At 40.8% G+C, this 15,536-nt stretch overlaps 1 protein-coding gene across 1 annotated transcript; it reads right to left on the bottom strand.

Annotated features, from left to right (window-relative positions):
* Positions 1-13,895: 13,895 nt before the first annotated feature.
* On the bottom strand, positions 13,896-14,970 carry LOC149200621 (uncharacterized). The gene has a single exon (XM_089399609.1). The coding sequence runs from the start codon at positions 14,790-14,792 to the stop codon at positions 14,067-14,069; it is 726 nt and encodes a 241-aa protein (XP_089255735.1). The 5' UTR covers positions 14,793-14,970; the 3' UTR covers positions 13,896-14,066.
* Positions 14,971-15,536: the final 566 nt, after the last annotated feature.

Consider the following 15,536-nt stretch of genomic DNA (forward strand, 5'->3'; position numbering starts at 1 on the left):
AAATCCCCATATTCGAGGGTTAGATAGACGCAGAGGCCGTAGATAAATGGTTAAATCTGCTAGAGGGTTATTTTTCTGTTCATGAATTTTCGAGTCGGGACAAGATTGTTTTCGCTCTTCTCAAAGTAGCCCCCCACGTCAAGGACTGGTGGGAAACCTACTGCGACCAGAAGGATGAAAGTACTGGCTCACTATTTTCAGCCACACCCACCTGGAATTCATTCCGGGATGCCATCAAGGAGCAGTACTACCTTGTTGGAAGCTATGAGGATGAATACATAAAGTGGACCACGCTGCGGCAGGGAAGGGACCAAGACGTGCCAGAGTTCACCAATCTTTTCCATACCCTTCGCACAAAGTTGGGTATCAAGGATTTGGAGCAACATTTGATACTCAAATACCGTGGTTGCCTGCACAAGTACATCCAGGAAGAAATACAATTCCTGAACATCTCCTCGCTCGGCGCAGCATACTAATATGCCGTCAAGGTTGAGCAGAAGTTTAAACAAAAGAAGCGAGACTTTGGATCTGCGAATCTAAAGTAGGGGAAAGGTGCCCCTAAACCACAGAACAAAGGACAAAGCCAAGGTGGGACAGCACAAGACAACCCACCGAAGCTGCAAGCAAAGAACAGCGCCGCGAAGCCGAAAAAGGACATTGTAAAATGGTGCGAGTTCCATAAGAGCTCCACTCACAACACAAGTGAGTGTCGGGCTAAGCAGTCACTGGTGGCTGAGCTAAAGGTTTCAGAATCAGATGCATGTTCTGACTCTGATTCAGAACCTGATAAGGGGAATGAAAAAGGGAAGCAGATCATTGATGCGTATCCCAACGCCACTGTTGCTACTGCCAAGATCCAGAAAAATGAACCCGAAGATCCAGAGGAGGAGGAGCGTCTCTTCCACTCCCAGATGTGGGTAAAGGGCTCCCCGATACAGTTCATTGTTGATAGCGGGAGTCAAAAGAACCTCATTTCGGTAGAGGTCGTGAAGCGGTTGGGCTTACCGACCACAGCACATCCACAACCATACACCATTGGGTGGCTTCACCAAGGATGAGATCTTCGCGTGAGCTAGCAGTGTCACCTTCCATACAACATCAAGCCCTTCACGGATGAGGTATTATGTGACATTCCTCCCCTTGAAGTTTGTGATGTATTATTAGGACAGCCATACTTGTGGAAGCGACATGTTGTGTATGAATCAAGGCCCAGTGCTATGATTATTACATTGGGAAATAAGTTGTACAGGATACCAAAGGTAGCACCACCTACCGCCATCTCTTTGATTACTGCAAAACAATGCAGTAAGATCATTTCCAAAACCAGGAAATTTTTTTTCTTGATGATACGCCCTCAAGGAAAGAAGAAGACGGTGGCCGCGGCCTCCAGACGGGGCCCCTCTGCACGACAACTACAGATGGACAAGATTGTGGAGGAGTACGAGGACATCTTCACCTCCCCTGCAGGGGTTCCTCTGCACTGTCAGGTCAAGCACTCCATCGATCTGACCCCAGGTGCGCTGCTACCCAATGGACCAATTTATCGGCGCTCCGTTCTGGAGAACAATGAAATCAAGAGGCAGATTCAGGAGCTCATACAGAAACGTCACATCCGTCCAAGTTCATCACCTTGTGGGAGCCTGATTGTGTTGGTACAGAAGAAGGATGGGACGTGGAGACTCTGTATTGACTATCAGGTACTGAACAAGATCACTGTCCGTAATAGGTACCCGATCCCGCGGATTGATGACCTCCTGGACCAACTAAAGGGGGCAAAATATTTCAGCAATATCGATCTGAAGTTAGGATATCACCAGGTACCAATCGAACCCTCTGATGTGTGGAAGACTGCCTTCAAATCCAAGGAGGGCCTTTTCGAATGGTTGGTTATGCCTTTCGGATTGACGAATGCTCCTGCAACCTTCATGAGGCCAATGGATGACATCTTGCGGCCATTCACCAACTCCTTTGTAGTAGTATACTTGGATGAGATTCTGATCTTCAGCCAGAGTTGGGAAGAGCACCTCCACCACATCCGACAGGTTCTCCAAACACTGCGGCAACACAAGCTATGTGCTAATTTGGAGAAATGCACTTTTGGCATGACCCAGGTTCAGTATCTGGGATACATCATTGTTGAACAGGGGGTGCATGTCGATCCAGCCAAGATCCAAGTCATTCGGGATTGGCCCTCTCCAACCACTCTAACAGAGCTCCGCAGCTTTCTAGGTCTTGCCAACTTCTACCGCAGGTTCGTGTTGGGGTTTTCTCATATTACTTGGCCCTTGAGTCAAGTCACCAAGGGAGGGGCGAAAGCAAAATTCTTTTGGTCTAAATCTCAACAGAAGGCATTCATGGAGTTGAAGGATCGCCTCTGCACAGCACCAGTGCTTGCGTTACTAGATTTACAACAACCATTTGAGGTCGAGACAGATGCCTCTGACTATGCTATTGGGGCAATCCTTACTCTACATGGACATCCAATGGCATATCACAGTGAAACACTTTCAGACACAGTCCGGAAGTACCCCACTTATGATAAAGAGAAGTATTCCATTGTACAGGCCTACCGACAATGGAAGCATTACATTTTGGGGAAGGAAACGGTCATCCACAGAGACCACCGACCCCTGCAGTTCATACAGACCCAAGGGAAATTGCAGAATGATCGCCATCAGAAGTGGTCTACATACCTGCAACAGTTCCACTTGAATATCAAGTATAAGAAGGGCAGCACCAATAATGTTGCAGATTACCTCAGTCGACCACCGATCATGGCGTTAACCACCGTGCTCAACTCTTGTGGGCACGAGACTTCTGATTGGCCACTTCTCTACAAAAGCGACCCAGAATTCGGCCACACATACTAGACACTCTTGGAGGGTCGACATGTTCCAGATTTTCACCTCCAGGATGCCCTGTTATGCCACCTGGGTCACCTTTATGTTCCTTCAAGCGAGCATGCCAAGATGATTTGGGAAGCACACTACAGTCGGGCTGCTGGGCATTTCGGGGTTGAGAAAACAGTGGCAGTACTGCAAAATTATTTCTATTGGCCGAATCTTCGACAGGATGTTGCGAAGTACATCAGATCATGTACTGCCTGTGCCATTGCCAAACCAACCATTAAGAAGCACGACCTCTATACCTCGTTGCCTACCCCTAGTCGACCTTGGGAATCCATCTCCATGGATTACATGTCAGGCCTTCCTTCCACTAAGCATGGAAATGACTGTGTTTTTGTGGTCGTCGACAGGTTCTCGAAGATGGCCATTATGGTGGCCTGCAGGAAGAATATCACAGCAGAAGCCACTGCTAAACTCTTCTTTGAATGAGTGTGGGTGCACTTTGGGGTCCCACAGTCTATCATCTCAGATCGGGACAGTTGGCTTCTCTGCACATTTTGGTCCAGTCTCTGGTCAACGCTGGACACCAAACTCACGAAGTCCACAACCGTCCATCCTCAAACTGATGGCCAGACAGAGGTTGTTAATAGGATGATTGTGCACATTCTGCGCATGTATAACTCAAAGCATCCATGCACATGGGACAAGATCCTCCCCTATGTTCAGCACAGCTACAACCGAGCTCTTCACAACTCCACTGGCCATGGCCCTTTTCAGGTGGGTTTGGGGTTCCAGCCACTATGCCCCATTGATGTGGCCATGCCACTTGCAGCTACTCACATAAATTTAGCTCATGTCCAGTCTGAAATAGATAAGGCCACTAGCTTCATTGAGCGCATCCAACATATTCGCCAGCAGTTCCATGACATTCTTGAGAAATCAAATGCCAAGTACAAGCAGCGACATGATCAACATTGGGTGCCACACAAGTTTCAGGTGGGCGACAAAGTCTGGTTGCATTTGCAAAAGGAACGCCTTACTGGAGCCTATCGGAAATTGAGACCACTCCGATATGGTCCTTACACCATTACTAAGGCTATGGGAGACAATGCATTTGAGCTCAGCATTCCCCCATTCCTTGGCCTGCACCTAGTGTTCAATGTGGATCGCCTTCGGCCATACTTTCCACCATTGCTAGACACATCCGACATTGCAGAACAGCTCAAACCCACAGAATTAAATCCAGATTGCATGGAACAAGCTGCAACTGATCGGATCATGGACACAGAGATCAAGAACACTCGCCAACCGAATATCCAACTTTATCGAGTTGTTAAAGCAGGCCAACTCCTTCAGCAGGGCAAGTGGCTCACCAGGGAACAAGTTCAGCAAAAGTTTCCTCATCTCATGGAGGAGCTCAACGCAATGGGGACCATTGCTTCCTAAGGGGGGAGGAATGATCTAGGTGGATATTGGTAGCCACCTGCCAAGTCCACCTGGACCCCCACCATTGTTTCTCTCAGCATTTTCAGTTTCCTTAATTGTAGCACAACTTACTATTTTTAGCAGTTTTTCGGGTCTTGAACTTTTGGAGCCGTTTTGAGGCCCTAAACGACGTTTTTTGGGAAATCTGGGGGCAACATGGGTCCATGGACGAATGTTGCCCTTCCCAAAGTGGTAGTGCTCGGATAGATCTTTCTAACGAGCTATTGTACGCATCAAACGGAGATCGTATGCCAAAGTTACAACCCCGGGAAGTTGATGTACCAATTTACCCAAACGGGGCCCACAGTTTGGCGTTTCATCTCCTAGGGTTAGGTTTTGGAATGTTAAGGGTTTTCCATTGTTTCTCAACAATAAATAGGCCTTCGAGCCTCATTGTAACACAGTTCAGAGGCATGTAGCCACCTCATCTCTTCTCAGAGATAAGCTAGCATCGCCCTAGCTGGTTTATTTCCATTTCTGGTTGTAAGCATATTTCAGTATTTTCCATTAATGAAATGAAGTATTATTTCCGTTGCATCTTTGTGTATATGGTTATCTCTGTAATTTGTTGCGTTCTTGTTTAAATCCGGATCACTCATTTGCTCCTCCTTTCACTCTGCAACTAGCTAGTTCTCTCTGGAACTTGCTGTAGGTGTTGAGTCCTCTCATTGATCACCACTATGGCACATTACCTTGGGAATTTCACCTAGTAATGCTATATCATGAGCATTGTAACCTATTTTCTGAATCAATCATTTTTTTTGTTCTTTCGATTTTCTTTTAGTGTTTTTTCTCTGCAAAGTTGTGTGTTCGACCTTTACTAGCTAGATTCATCCGTGCAGGTTTTCTAACAAATTTACAGGATGTACATGTCTTGTGGCATGCAGGGGATATTGTAACATAAAGTGAGAGGTCACAAAAGTGCTACATTGAACTAATTGGAAATTTTGTTTGCGAATGCAACCCTTTTATTACCTAGTCCAACTTTGAATACCACTACTCAGGAAATGGGGACATGCAAAAGAGAGTGATTATAGAGCTTAACATCATTACATCCATCTTGAAAATTTCTCTACTTCAAAAGATATTAAAGCCCCAAGGGCTGCAAGAATGTGTCGCATACATGCCCATATCCCCATTTGTTCAGAGAAGTATGACCATCAATGGAGCAATTATAAAAAATGGAAAAGAGATTGTATTAATAACATATATTAAAACTTCGCCCCCGATCGGGGTCCATGCTCGAGGCAGGAGAGGAAATTGGTCAGACATGGTAGTTATCATGTTTAAGGGAAGGGTACCACCCACCGCCCCCACACGCTCATGGCAATGGGTGCGGTGGCCTCCCGCATGCTACCTAATAGAAGAGATGGGAGAAGTGGTAGGCATGGCCAGGATGGAGAAGGAGGTGAGATGGCTAAGGCAGGAAGGGTGATGCGACAGAGCAAGGTTGAATGGGATTATGAAAGAATTCGGTAAAGAGCGAGAAGTATAGTTGAGATTACGGGAGGACGGAGGAGCGAGGGTGCAAGTCTGCGAAGCTAACTGTGACGGTCTCAGCGAAGTGTTTCCGGGTATGTATCTTGGCCTTTCAAGCCCATTACTATGGTAACTATGTTAATTCATGGCTAAGGGGTGCGAGAGATGACAGGGGAGGGAAATTGGGGGGATGACTGGGGAGACCAATGTTAGCTGGGGGGTGGTGATCGTGTTTGGGCTAGAGATGAGATCCATGAGAGGAAATCGAGGTTGAGATCTAGAGAACCCTCTTGTGAGCGAGTGAGATAGCTAGTATACCAATGAGGGTGGGGAGACTGAGGCTAAGCATGAGTGATGGCCACAGGAGGAGCAGAGAAGTGAGGCAATTCTTCTAGGCAAAGGTGTGAGGCAGCAACACTAGGCATAGGGGTGAGGGAAGGCAATGATAACCATGAGCGTAACCCGACTAGATGGGCTGGCTGTGATAACCGTGAGCGTAAATTGGGTCTGGCACTGTGACAACACCCCTGTGAGTAGGCGAGAGCATTGGAAAAACCATGGGGGTGGTGAGACTATCACAAGGCAGGCGAGGAAGAAAAGTGAGTGGTAGAAGAGTGGTGCAGCTACACCAGCCAGAGGAGAGGCAATACATCTTGGGGCATAGGCAATTATGATGGGATGCATGAGGGGAGCGGAACCTGCATCAATCCGGAGAGGCATGAGACCACGTCTTGAGAGTTAATTCATTTCGTGTGTGAACATGCACGGAACAAAGAAGAGATGGCTCGACCTGCACATGGAACAGGACGCAACAGAAGGGGTAGGGAGTTGACTCGAGCACTTCAGAACCTAGGCATGGGAGGAAGCTTGTAGAACACCTCATTAGCGAAGTGGTGGCATTATACAGGGAAGGAACAAATGCATGCATCTGTAAGATTTTGGACAAATGGGAGGAGAAGACAAAACAGGAGGATGAGTTCGAAGAGGAGATGGAGAATTGGCAGGCTATAATCCCAGATCCCGGGAATACCAGGGGCGGACTCAGCCAGTTTAAACATATACTCTATCTGTAATCGCTCATGAAGAGCCTTATGGGGAAGGCAATGGAGCAAATGTGAGTGGGGATGGCTATGACCCTCTAGGACATGCCCAGTTACAAAAAAGACTTGCAAACAATCAAATTTCAGCTGTGTAAGAAGGAAATTTGCCTTTACCGAATCCAAAGGCACATCCCTTGCATTATTGAGCTTGCTGATATGTGTGGCGACTCAACTAAAGACCTGGCTCCGGTGGAGTCTGCCTCAGAAGAACAATAGGATTAGTCAGTTTCTTCAATGTTTTTTTGTTTCTTGCAGGTAACATTTTCTTTTACTGTTGCATGCTTATGATAAATAGACACATAGACTCTTATCATGATACTGATACGTATATAGGTTGGTTAGATTGACTGATACTATATTGTTTCTGGATAGCTTATAACGAGGATAGGTGGCCAACAGACTTGGTTTCCCACTAGGAAAGTTGAGGCCACCTATCTCATATATGTTGTGTAAAATTGTGTTTTATAAATAGAAAAGGAAGGTCCTGCCAAGCTTAACAAAAAAAAACATATATTAAAACTTCAAAATAAAGATTCCGTACATAAAATTGATTCCTATTGGATAAAATTTTAAAATTTTGAATACCTTAACAGAATCCTTTCAAAGTTCTAAAACAAACACACTCACTTTGCTTTTGTGATAAAAAATATACTTAGCTTAGAAGTCCTACATATAATGTCGTTTCTAGAGTTTATGTTCTCTATTTGACCAAAGAGAAAGGATCCCATCAAAATCTTCTGAATATGATTCGTACCAAAGTTCTTGTGGGGCCTTCTTACACATGACACATCACTTATAGTAATTGAAACCATCACACCATTTTTGTGTGCAACCTCGCATGCTTGGGAAATATCATCTATTTTCTGAAGAAACTCCCATAAGAAACCCTCCACTACCAAAATTCTTGATTTGGAAATCAAATCAGATAAAGATGAATCGAAATTTATGATGGAGGGCATGCCTTGTAAACAAAGGGGCATGTAACTTTATCATTAATTATTAAAATAGCTAAAACTCTACACAATTTACGAAGGCCATTGTCTAAGATTCAAAATGAGCTCATCAAATGAGTTAACAGTTGAGCTTGAGTGATAAAGAAAAACTCAAGAGAATGTTCATATTTCCAGTCAAATTTTCAAATCAAGTCAAGGGATGAAGTGTTGAAAACAAAATAACAAGCTTGAGAAATCTATTGATATCATATAAATCTCCCCTTGAGAAGGATGTCCATGTCTTGTGGCGTGCAGGGAAAACTATAGCATAAAGTGACAAAAGTGCTAAATTTAGCCAATTGGAAATTTTGTTTGCTAGTGCAGCCCCTTTATTACCTAATCCAACTTTGAATACCACTACCAGCAAATGGGGACATGCAAAAAGAGAGTTATTGCAGAGCTTAACATTATTACATCCATCTTTCAAATTTCCATGATTCTTAAGATATTAAAGGGTCTTGCCGAAGGGCTACAAGAATGTGTTAGATATATGCCCATATGTTCAGAGACACACAAGTAATGAAAGGAAAGCTGATCAGTCTACTGTTTAGGATACATTTCTCACTTCTAACTAAACTAAAGTGCATCCACCTACTTATCATTCTACAAACAAAATGAACCTGATTAGCTCATATTTGAAGAAACTATAACGTTAAATGAGGGGCTCATGTTTGATCTCCAAATTGGAAGAATTAGCTCAACACAATATTTGATCAACCCAAACCAAATGCCTAAGCTCATTTTGGATAATTTTCTTTTCAAAACCCCACGCAACTTTTAAACAAAGATTTCAAACCAATGGGTTCTTCATGAATGGATCGAAAACAAGTGAATTATCTCAACATGGTCAAGATCCATACTTTACCTTCTTCAACAAATGAAAAAGTTATCCAATCTCTTTGAAATTTTGTTAAACCCCACCCTCGTATTCCTCCAAGTTGTCTTCAGTTTGACATGATCCATGTTTAGGAGCACAATGATCATGCAATCTCCTTATTAAGAGAAACACTAAGAGGGTCCATTAAAACCTCTTCCCAAGTTTAAGGATTTCAAGCTCAGTGATATATAATCCATCAAGTTGAACCTACGTAAGGTATCCTAAGTAGTCATAAATTATAGAGACAGTTTGGTGTGAAACTTAAGCCAAGGGTTCATGGATGTGGAAACGAAAGTGAAAAGGCAAAACACCACCTTTCATCTTTTCAGATGCTTCAGAGTCGAGACTGGAAACAGACTTTGCCAAAGCATGACAAAAAATAATTAAGATGTTTAGTCATCAAGTTGTGAAAGGGAAAATGATTGGGACTACACATATCTGGATTTCTGTCCATCCTATTTGTACAAAACCCTAACATCTGAGAGTATATTTATTATAAACAAATAATTGCACATTGTTGCAAAGAAACGAGAGTTTTGCTGCATATAACCTTAAAGTGGTTAAATTAAACCAAAAAATGGAGATATTAAATGGCTAATTTGCCATGGAATTGTAAGGTCTGATATAATGAATCTCTAGCAGCTAGACCAAACAACAATAGTTCCTATGCAACTCAGGCATAAAGTAGGATACTTTTTCCTTATTCCAAATAGTAGCCACCTACAAGTTTTTTATAGAAATACACTACAATCTACAAATAATACACACATAGGCATGTATATAATTTAAGATGAACCCAAGCCGTGCTCAAATTGTGTAGGAAGCCTAGAAGTTTAAAAGACAAATGACATAAATGAAACCATCACTATTTGATGAAGTTGATCATCAAGAATTCATGTGCATTAGTACAGTTTCATCACTATTGCAGATATTCCTACATTTAGAAATGACAAGACAGTGAAAAAGTATATTCCCATGATACATGCGAGAGAATTTCTATGTACATTTCTTAATAGTAAGGACACAATTATGCTAAATGCAAGTAAAACAAAATTATGGCATCACATGCTAGAATGGAATCAGATTATTTCTTGGCCATAAAAAGAAATAGAAGACCACTAGAGAAAAACAAAATAAAATGTCAAGTATATAATGCCATTCTACCTTGTAGGTAAACAGTATTTGCAATCAGCCATCAACTGCTCATATGTGGAGCAGTCTTCATAATGATGTAATATGCGGCAAGATGGTTGCTTGTACTTGGCTCTATACAGAAGCATCAAAAATCATGATGTAACCACTTTGGTTTAATTTTCCTTCTATTGAAAAAATGATCTAAATATTATAGAGAGTAGCCCAAATTTAGGCATAAACACTTTGATTTGGTTATCCTCCCATTAATTTTTTTTATGTAAATAGAAGGTAGCATTGATAATGGGCATAGGCCCATAGTGAGTGAATATGTAAGTATATGTAGAGGTAAATCTTGTACACACAAACTTATATAATGGTGGTTATTTGGGAAGGTACTCTCGTAATGTATAAGGAGTTACACAAGGTTTATCATGCTATTTTGTGTTTGGTGCATAACAACATAACAATAAACCAATAGTAAGATTCTAATAATTACTCAAAAGTAAATGGGCTTAAATTCAATCTCAAATAAGCATACACAAGTGGTGTAAGAGTGTAAAAAAAACAGACAAAAAACACCATTTAGTTCAACAAGTGGAGTACTGTGTAAACTTGTAGATGAAAATCAAATACATGTTTATAATTTTTTACAAATACCTAAACAATTGTATTCATTAAAGTAGCCATAGGCACTGAACGCGGGGACTAACTGATGGACTTGGTTCTTTTAGAGCCCAAAACCAAAATCTTGTAGCAACACACATCGCACATGGAATTAAAAATTAAATTATTGATCCAACATCAAAACCCTCGGCATTCAGCTGATAGAAATCAAGATGAAAAAGAGATTTTCAACATAGACATCAATTGCTGCTCTTTACAATTAATAAGTACAATTGATCAGAACAATCTATACGTATCGAAACAATATCTTGATAAACATTTTTCATTGGCCCTCTTCAATACTACTCTTAACCCAACTAAAAGAAATAATGTTTCAGAGAGTCCACAAAAAATTACATCCAATAAAATCCTCCGAACATATAAACATGCCTCCACAGATGACTAATGAGCATAAGTTCAATTCCAAATGGCCCAAATCCCTGTAGTTTGTTATATCATTAGCCCTCGAATCCCTTATGTGCAACAAAAATTAAAAATACACACCCGATTTTGATCACGTCCTCTGAGCGTCACATTGACAACGTGGTCAAATGGGTCCTTAAATATTGACGTGGCATAACTCCTCTAAACTCCTCGGTTTACATAGGCCCCAGCCGGAATCATCCTCGTCGTGGCCACACTGGCATGGTTTCAGCTGAGGCTCGATCGGCCCAGCGAGCGCCTGCCATTAGCCAGCACAACGGACAATCCTGAGATCCCATGTTCCCGCAATTCCCACAATGCCCACAATTCCCTCCAATGATGCAGACTACCCACCTCTAGAATGTCCTTGCAGCGGAAGGAATCTTCACTGCTACTCGAGTTTTCAATTTGAAATCACGCACCAGTACATAGAATCGTTGCGCCTTCGAGAAAACTTCGGGGTTTGAGGTATTTCAAATGTAGGAGATACAAAGTAAAATCATGGAACCAAATGCTCACTCCACTAAACAGTTAATTTTGCATCATGGGAGTGATTGGTGAGGGTAAAGAGTAAAATTCGGCTATAGATACCCTGTCGAAAGAGGAAATAAAAAATGAGCGGATAAATGAAACTTGAGGGAATAAACGCTGATGGGATCTTGAAAAAGGACAGATGTCAGACCAACAGAAATAGAAAAGGTTAGACAAAGCTTGGCCTCAGCATTTTCAAGAAAAAACGCCTATCAACCTAAACATTTATTCTCATTAAAAACTATTATTTTATCTACTTAATAACATATTTTTTTTATTTCACCATTATTAACTTTGACAGTAACATATGAAAACAGTTAAAATGTCATAATATGTTGCTGCTTCTCAGCCACATTTGACTCTTGTAGCCATAGGTTTAGATAATCTCTTGCGTGCAATATATAACTAACCACATGAATCATGTGATGTATGCAACTACATGAAATGCTTTTAGCTTTTAAAAATCTCATCTAATGGTTCCTACAACTCCCACATGTACATTGAGCATGTAAATTGAGTATTTGGTGATAGTATTATGGCGGCTGTTAAGCAACTATCCTCCATGTATACTATTACGCATTTCCCCACCTTCTCGTCTAGATCTAGGAGATTTGTGACGGAGTCTAGAGTAAATCTCGAAATCAAATCTGATCCTAAATTCTATAGCTCACAGTGAACGACCAACAGTTGAATCTCTATTGCCAGTTTTATCAGATGGGGAAAATAATCAATGAGGGCATTCATTTCCTCTGCATTAATCAACAAGGATTTGTTGGTAATGGTGATCCTAGGATTCTCATCCCACAAAGGATTTGCATCACCCTCAAGATCGACCCTGGTGGAGGACTTGTAATGGGGATTGACCCATGGACCAGCGATCATTCTTAGCTCTAGCTCTAAGAGCATTTACTGTTATTTTGCTAAATCTTTCATGTGATTTTTGCTAGATCTTTCAGGTGATTATGATCGTCATTTGACTCAGTATTCCTGGAGCTAAAGTTCATGTAGTAGGCCTTATCATAGAGGGATGCAGTTCTCATGATTTGAAATTCTAGATCTATTTTAGTAGCCTTATGGTTTTCATCTTCCATTTTTCGTGGACAAACTTAGGACTTTGTGGAGCTTTGATATATTTAGGTGTGCTAATTACATAATCAGAGGTGCCAATATGAGATTTTGGGCTCCTAAATTCAAATTTTGGTATCCTCCTAGGGGTTTCATGTTGAGTTGTTTATTTCATCAAATTGGAACGGATTGTTTGAATTCCAATTCATTTGTTTGAATGTTTTCTTATTCACTGATTACAACATTTGTTGGTGAGAAACTTTTGATATATCATATCTAAAAAATCTATTTTCTTAAGAGAGTTTGGATTTTCTGTGATCTTGTGCGTTCTTCAATATCTCTCCAGCTAGAAAAACCCAGACCAAAATTTGCAAAAGATCAACTATTTAAAGCATAATTAGTTAAGGAAGTTGAAGCCACAATGTTGAGCTAAGTTAATCTAGACTTAAAATATAATTTAGTTATTTTTTATGATTTTTTATTATTTCAGTAGTGTAAATTGCATAATAAAATATTCTTTTTTAAATATTTATTACATTTATCAAACATTTAATTTATGTAGATGCACTAACTTAAAACTAAATTTCTTAAAATTATTTCACTTTATATATATTAAATACCCCATTCTAAAAGTTTTCTTCTGCTTTTTCAACCTATAAAAATAAAATTTTAAAATAGAAAAACCAGTCATCTCATTTTTATCCAATGATAATGATAAATATCATCAATTCATAAAATTCAAACCCCTGGTAATTTTTGCTAATCTCCTTCAGTGAATTCCTTAATATTTTAAATATAATAGGAAATTGTTCGAAACCTTAAACGGTTACTTTGCCCCTCCTGCTTTTTATCAGTCACCATTGTCACGGAGACGCTAGAAGTTATGAATATAATCCACAAAATATAGAAGTACTCACTGTGGAAAATAATCACGCTGCGTGATGTTGCATCCAACAGAGGATAAAAGTACAGAAAGATAATTGAAAACCATGTATCATTTATTTTTATTTTTTAATTTGAGTGTGGTTTATGGAGAGATGCAGATATTGGTGACCGCTAACTGCTATGTTTTTGTGGCAATAGTATTTCAGGCATTGCTTTTTTCTTTGTCTTAATGATGGGTTTAACTCTTAGGGTATGGAGGATAATTAAATCAGTGACGTTATGTTCACAAAAGAATATAGAGGAGAATTGGACCAAAGACTTTTAATTGGGAGATGCTGTAAAAACTAGAGCTCAAGAAAATAAGATAAAATGATAAAATCAAAATAGATGACAATCAATCATTTTTATGAGTGAAATTTACAAGACAATCACTATAAAGATGACTTCAGACTTACAAATAGATACTCTGGTCCTGAAGCTTAAGTAACAACCAAAACTTACATATAGATATTCATGTCCTAAGTATAAAATAAATCTAAATTTATGTTTATTGTAAATTTAAAAATATTTCCAAAATATTACTACTTCATGAGCCAGATGATGATTGACTGAACGAAACCTGCCCTTTTATCGCCAGATGTGCTGCTCCACTGATGATTGACTGAACCAAACCAGCTCTTTTACCGCCAGATGTGGTGGGACCCACGGATGCAACTCGATGAATACCATGCTCTGAGAGTCCAAAAATGTCATTTTTAGCGCAGCTCGGATCCACGTAAACCTTACACGCCACATCCTCGCACTGATATCTCCAACCACCGCAACTGATGTAACCATCGCAGGCGCTGCAAGTGTATGCTTTCCGCTTTAAATCACCCGTCACAATTTTGAGTTTGTGATTTGCGTGCCCACCGTAGTCGAGTATTTTAGGAAGCGCCATACACAAGGGATGGAGCCTTCTGTTACGCCTTTCAGTTTCGAACACAAAACCTTTAATCACCTCGCAGCAGGCACTGCAGTGGTGCCTCAGAAACGTCTTGGAACGAAACTTGAAGATCACGTCTTTGCGAAACGGGTGTTGGATGGCATCTGGGAGAGCGGCGCAGACCTCGTGCAGAGTGAAATTGTTACACTTAGAACCAGAAGAAATCTTACACTTGTAACCCCTGTTGGCTCCGTATTCTTTGCACCCGCTGCATGTGTACGCCGGAAGACCCTCAAACAGCAAGAGCTCATGCTCATGGCGGGTGGCGTTAAACAATACTTGCTGTTCATCATCTCTGGCTGTTGGATTTGGATTCGGCTCTGCCATGAAGGCGCAGTCTCAATTAATGACAGACCTTTTCTCCCTCTCACTAAATGCGAAGGTGGACGATATTGGGATCGCTGTGCCAGAATTATGGCTGCATCGGCTTATTTATATAAATTGGGGGAAGAGCAGCTTTCAACGCTGGTGCTATATCGCCCATATCTCAGGACTTATAGCCAACGTAGGTTAGTGTTCATAACTGTGGAGAAATCAACAGAATCGAAATTTAAGAGATAGCACAGCTGAAGGACAATAATTGATAGAAAGTACTAAAGTTAGTAAGTGCGTATCAAAACAGGCCACTTAGGGTTGGTTAAAATCAACTAAACACCATGCAACATGCAACCTTTTAAACACCATGCAACATGCAACCTTTTAAACACCATGGTGCAAGCAACCTTTTAAACACGCAACCTCACGAGTACATTACAGGTGACGCAAATATCAAATATTTTAGGAGAGAGTTTCGAAACAGTTTCATATCATTTTGACTTTAAGAATGTGTCTCGTGTTTAATGAAAAAGTCTTGAATATGGCCGTATTTATTCGCAGTTTTCTATAACGCGATTTTTTAAAGTTTTTTTGTCGGTTTTTTCGATGAAAATCTGGCAGCAATTTATTGGAATCGCAAGTTTGATAGCTAGTTTCTGCACAATCAAAGAGTCGCAGGGGTTTTTCAGGGTGCTGAATCCGAATACGCAGTTAAAAAACCATTTTAACTGCAACAAATCATGATTTAATCTCAAT

Source organism: Pinus tabuliformis, chromosome 2_1 (genome assembly GCF_031772625.1).
Source record: "Pinus tabuliformis cultivar Carrire ecotype Pingquan chromosome 2_1, CPIR1, whole genome shotgun sequence".
Classification (NCBI taxonomy): domain Eukaryota; kingdom Viridiplantae; phylum Streptophyta; class Pinopsida; order Pinales; family Pinaceae; genus Pinus; species Pinus tabuliformis.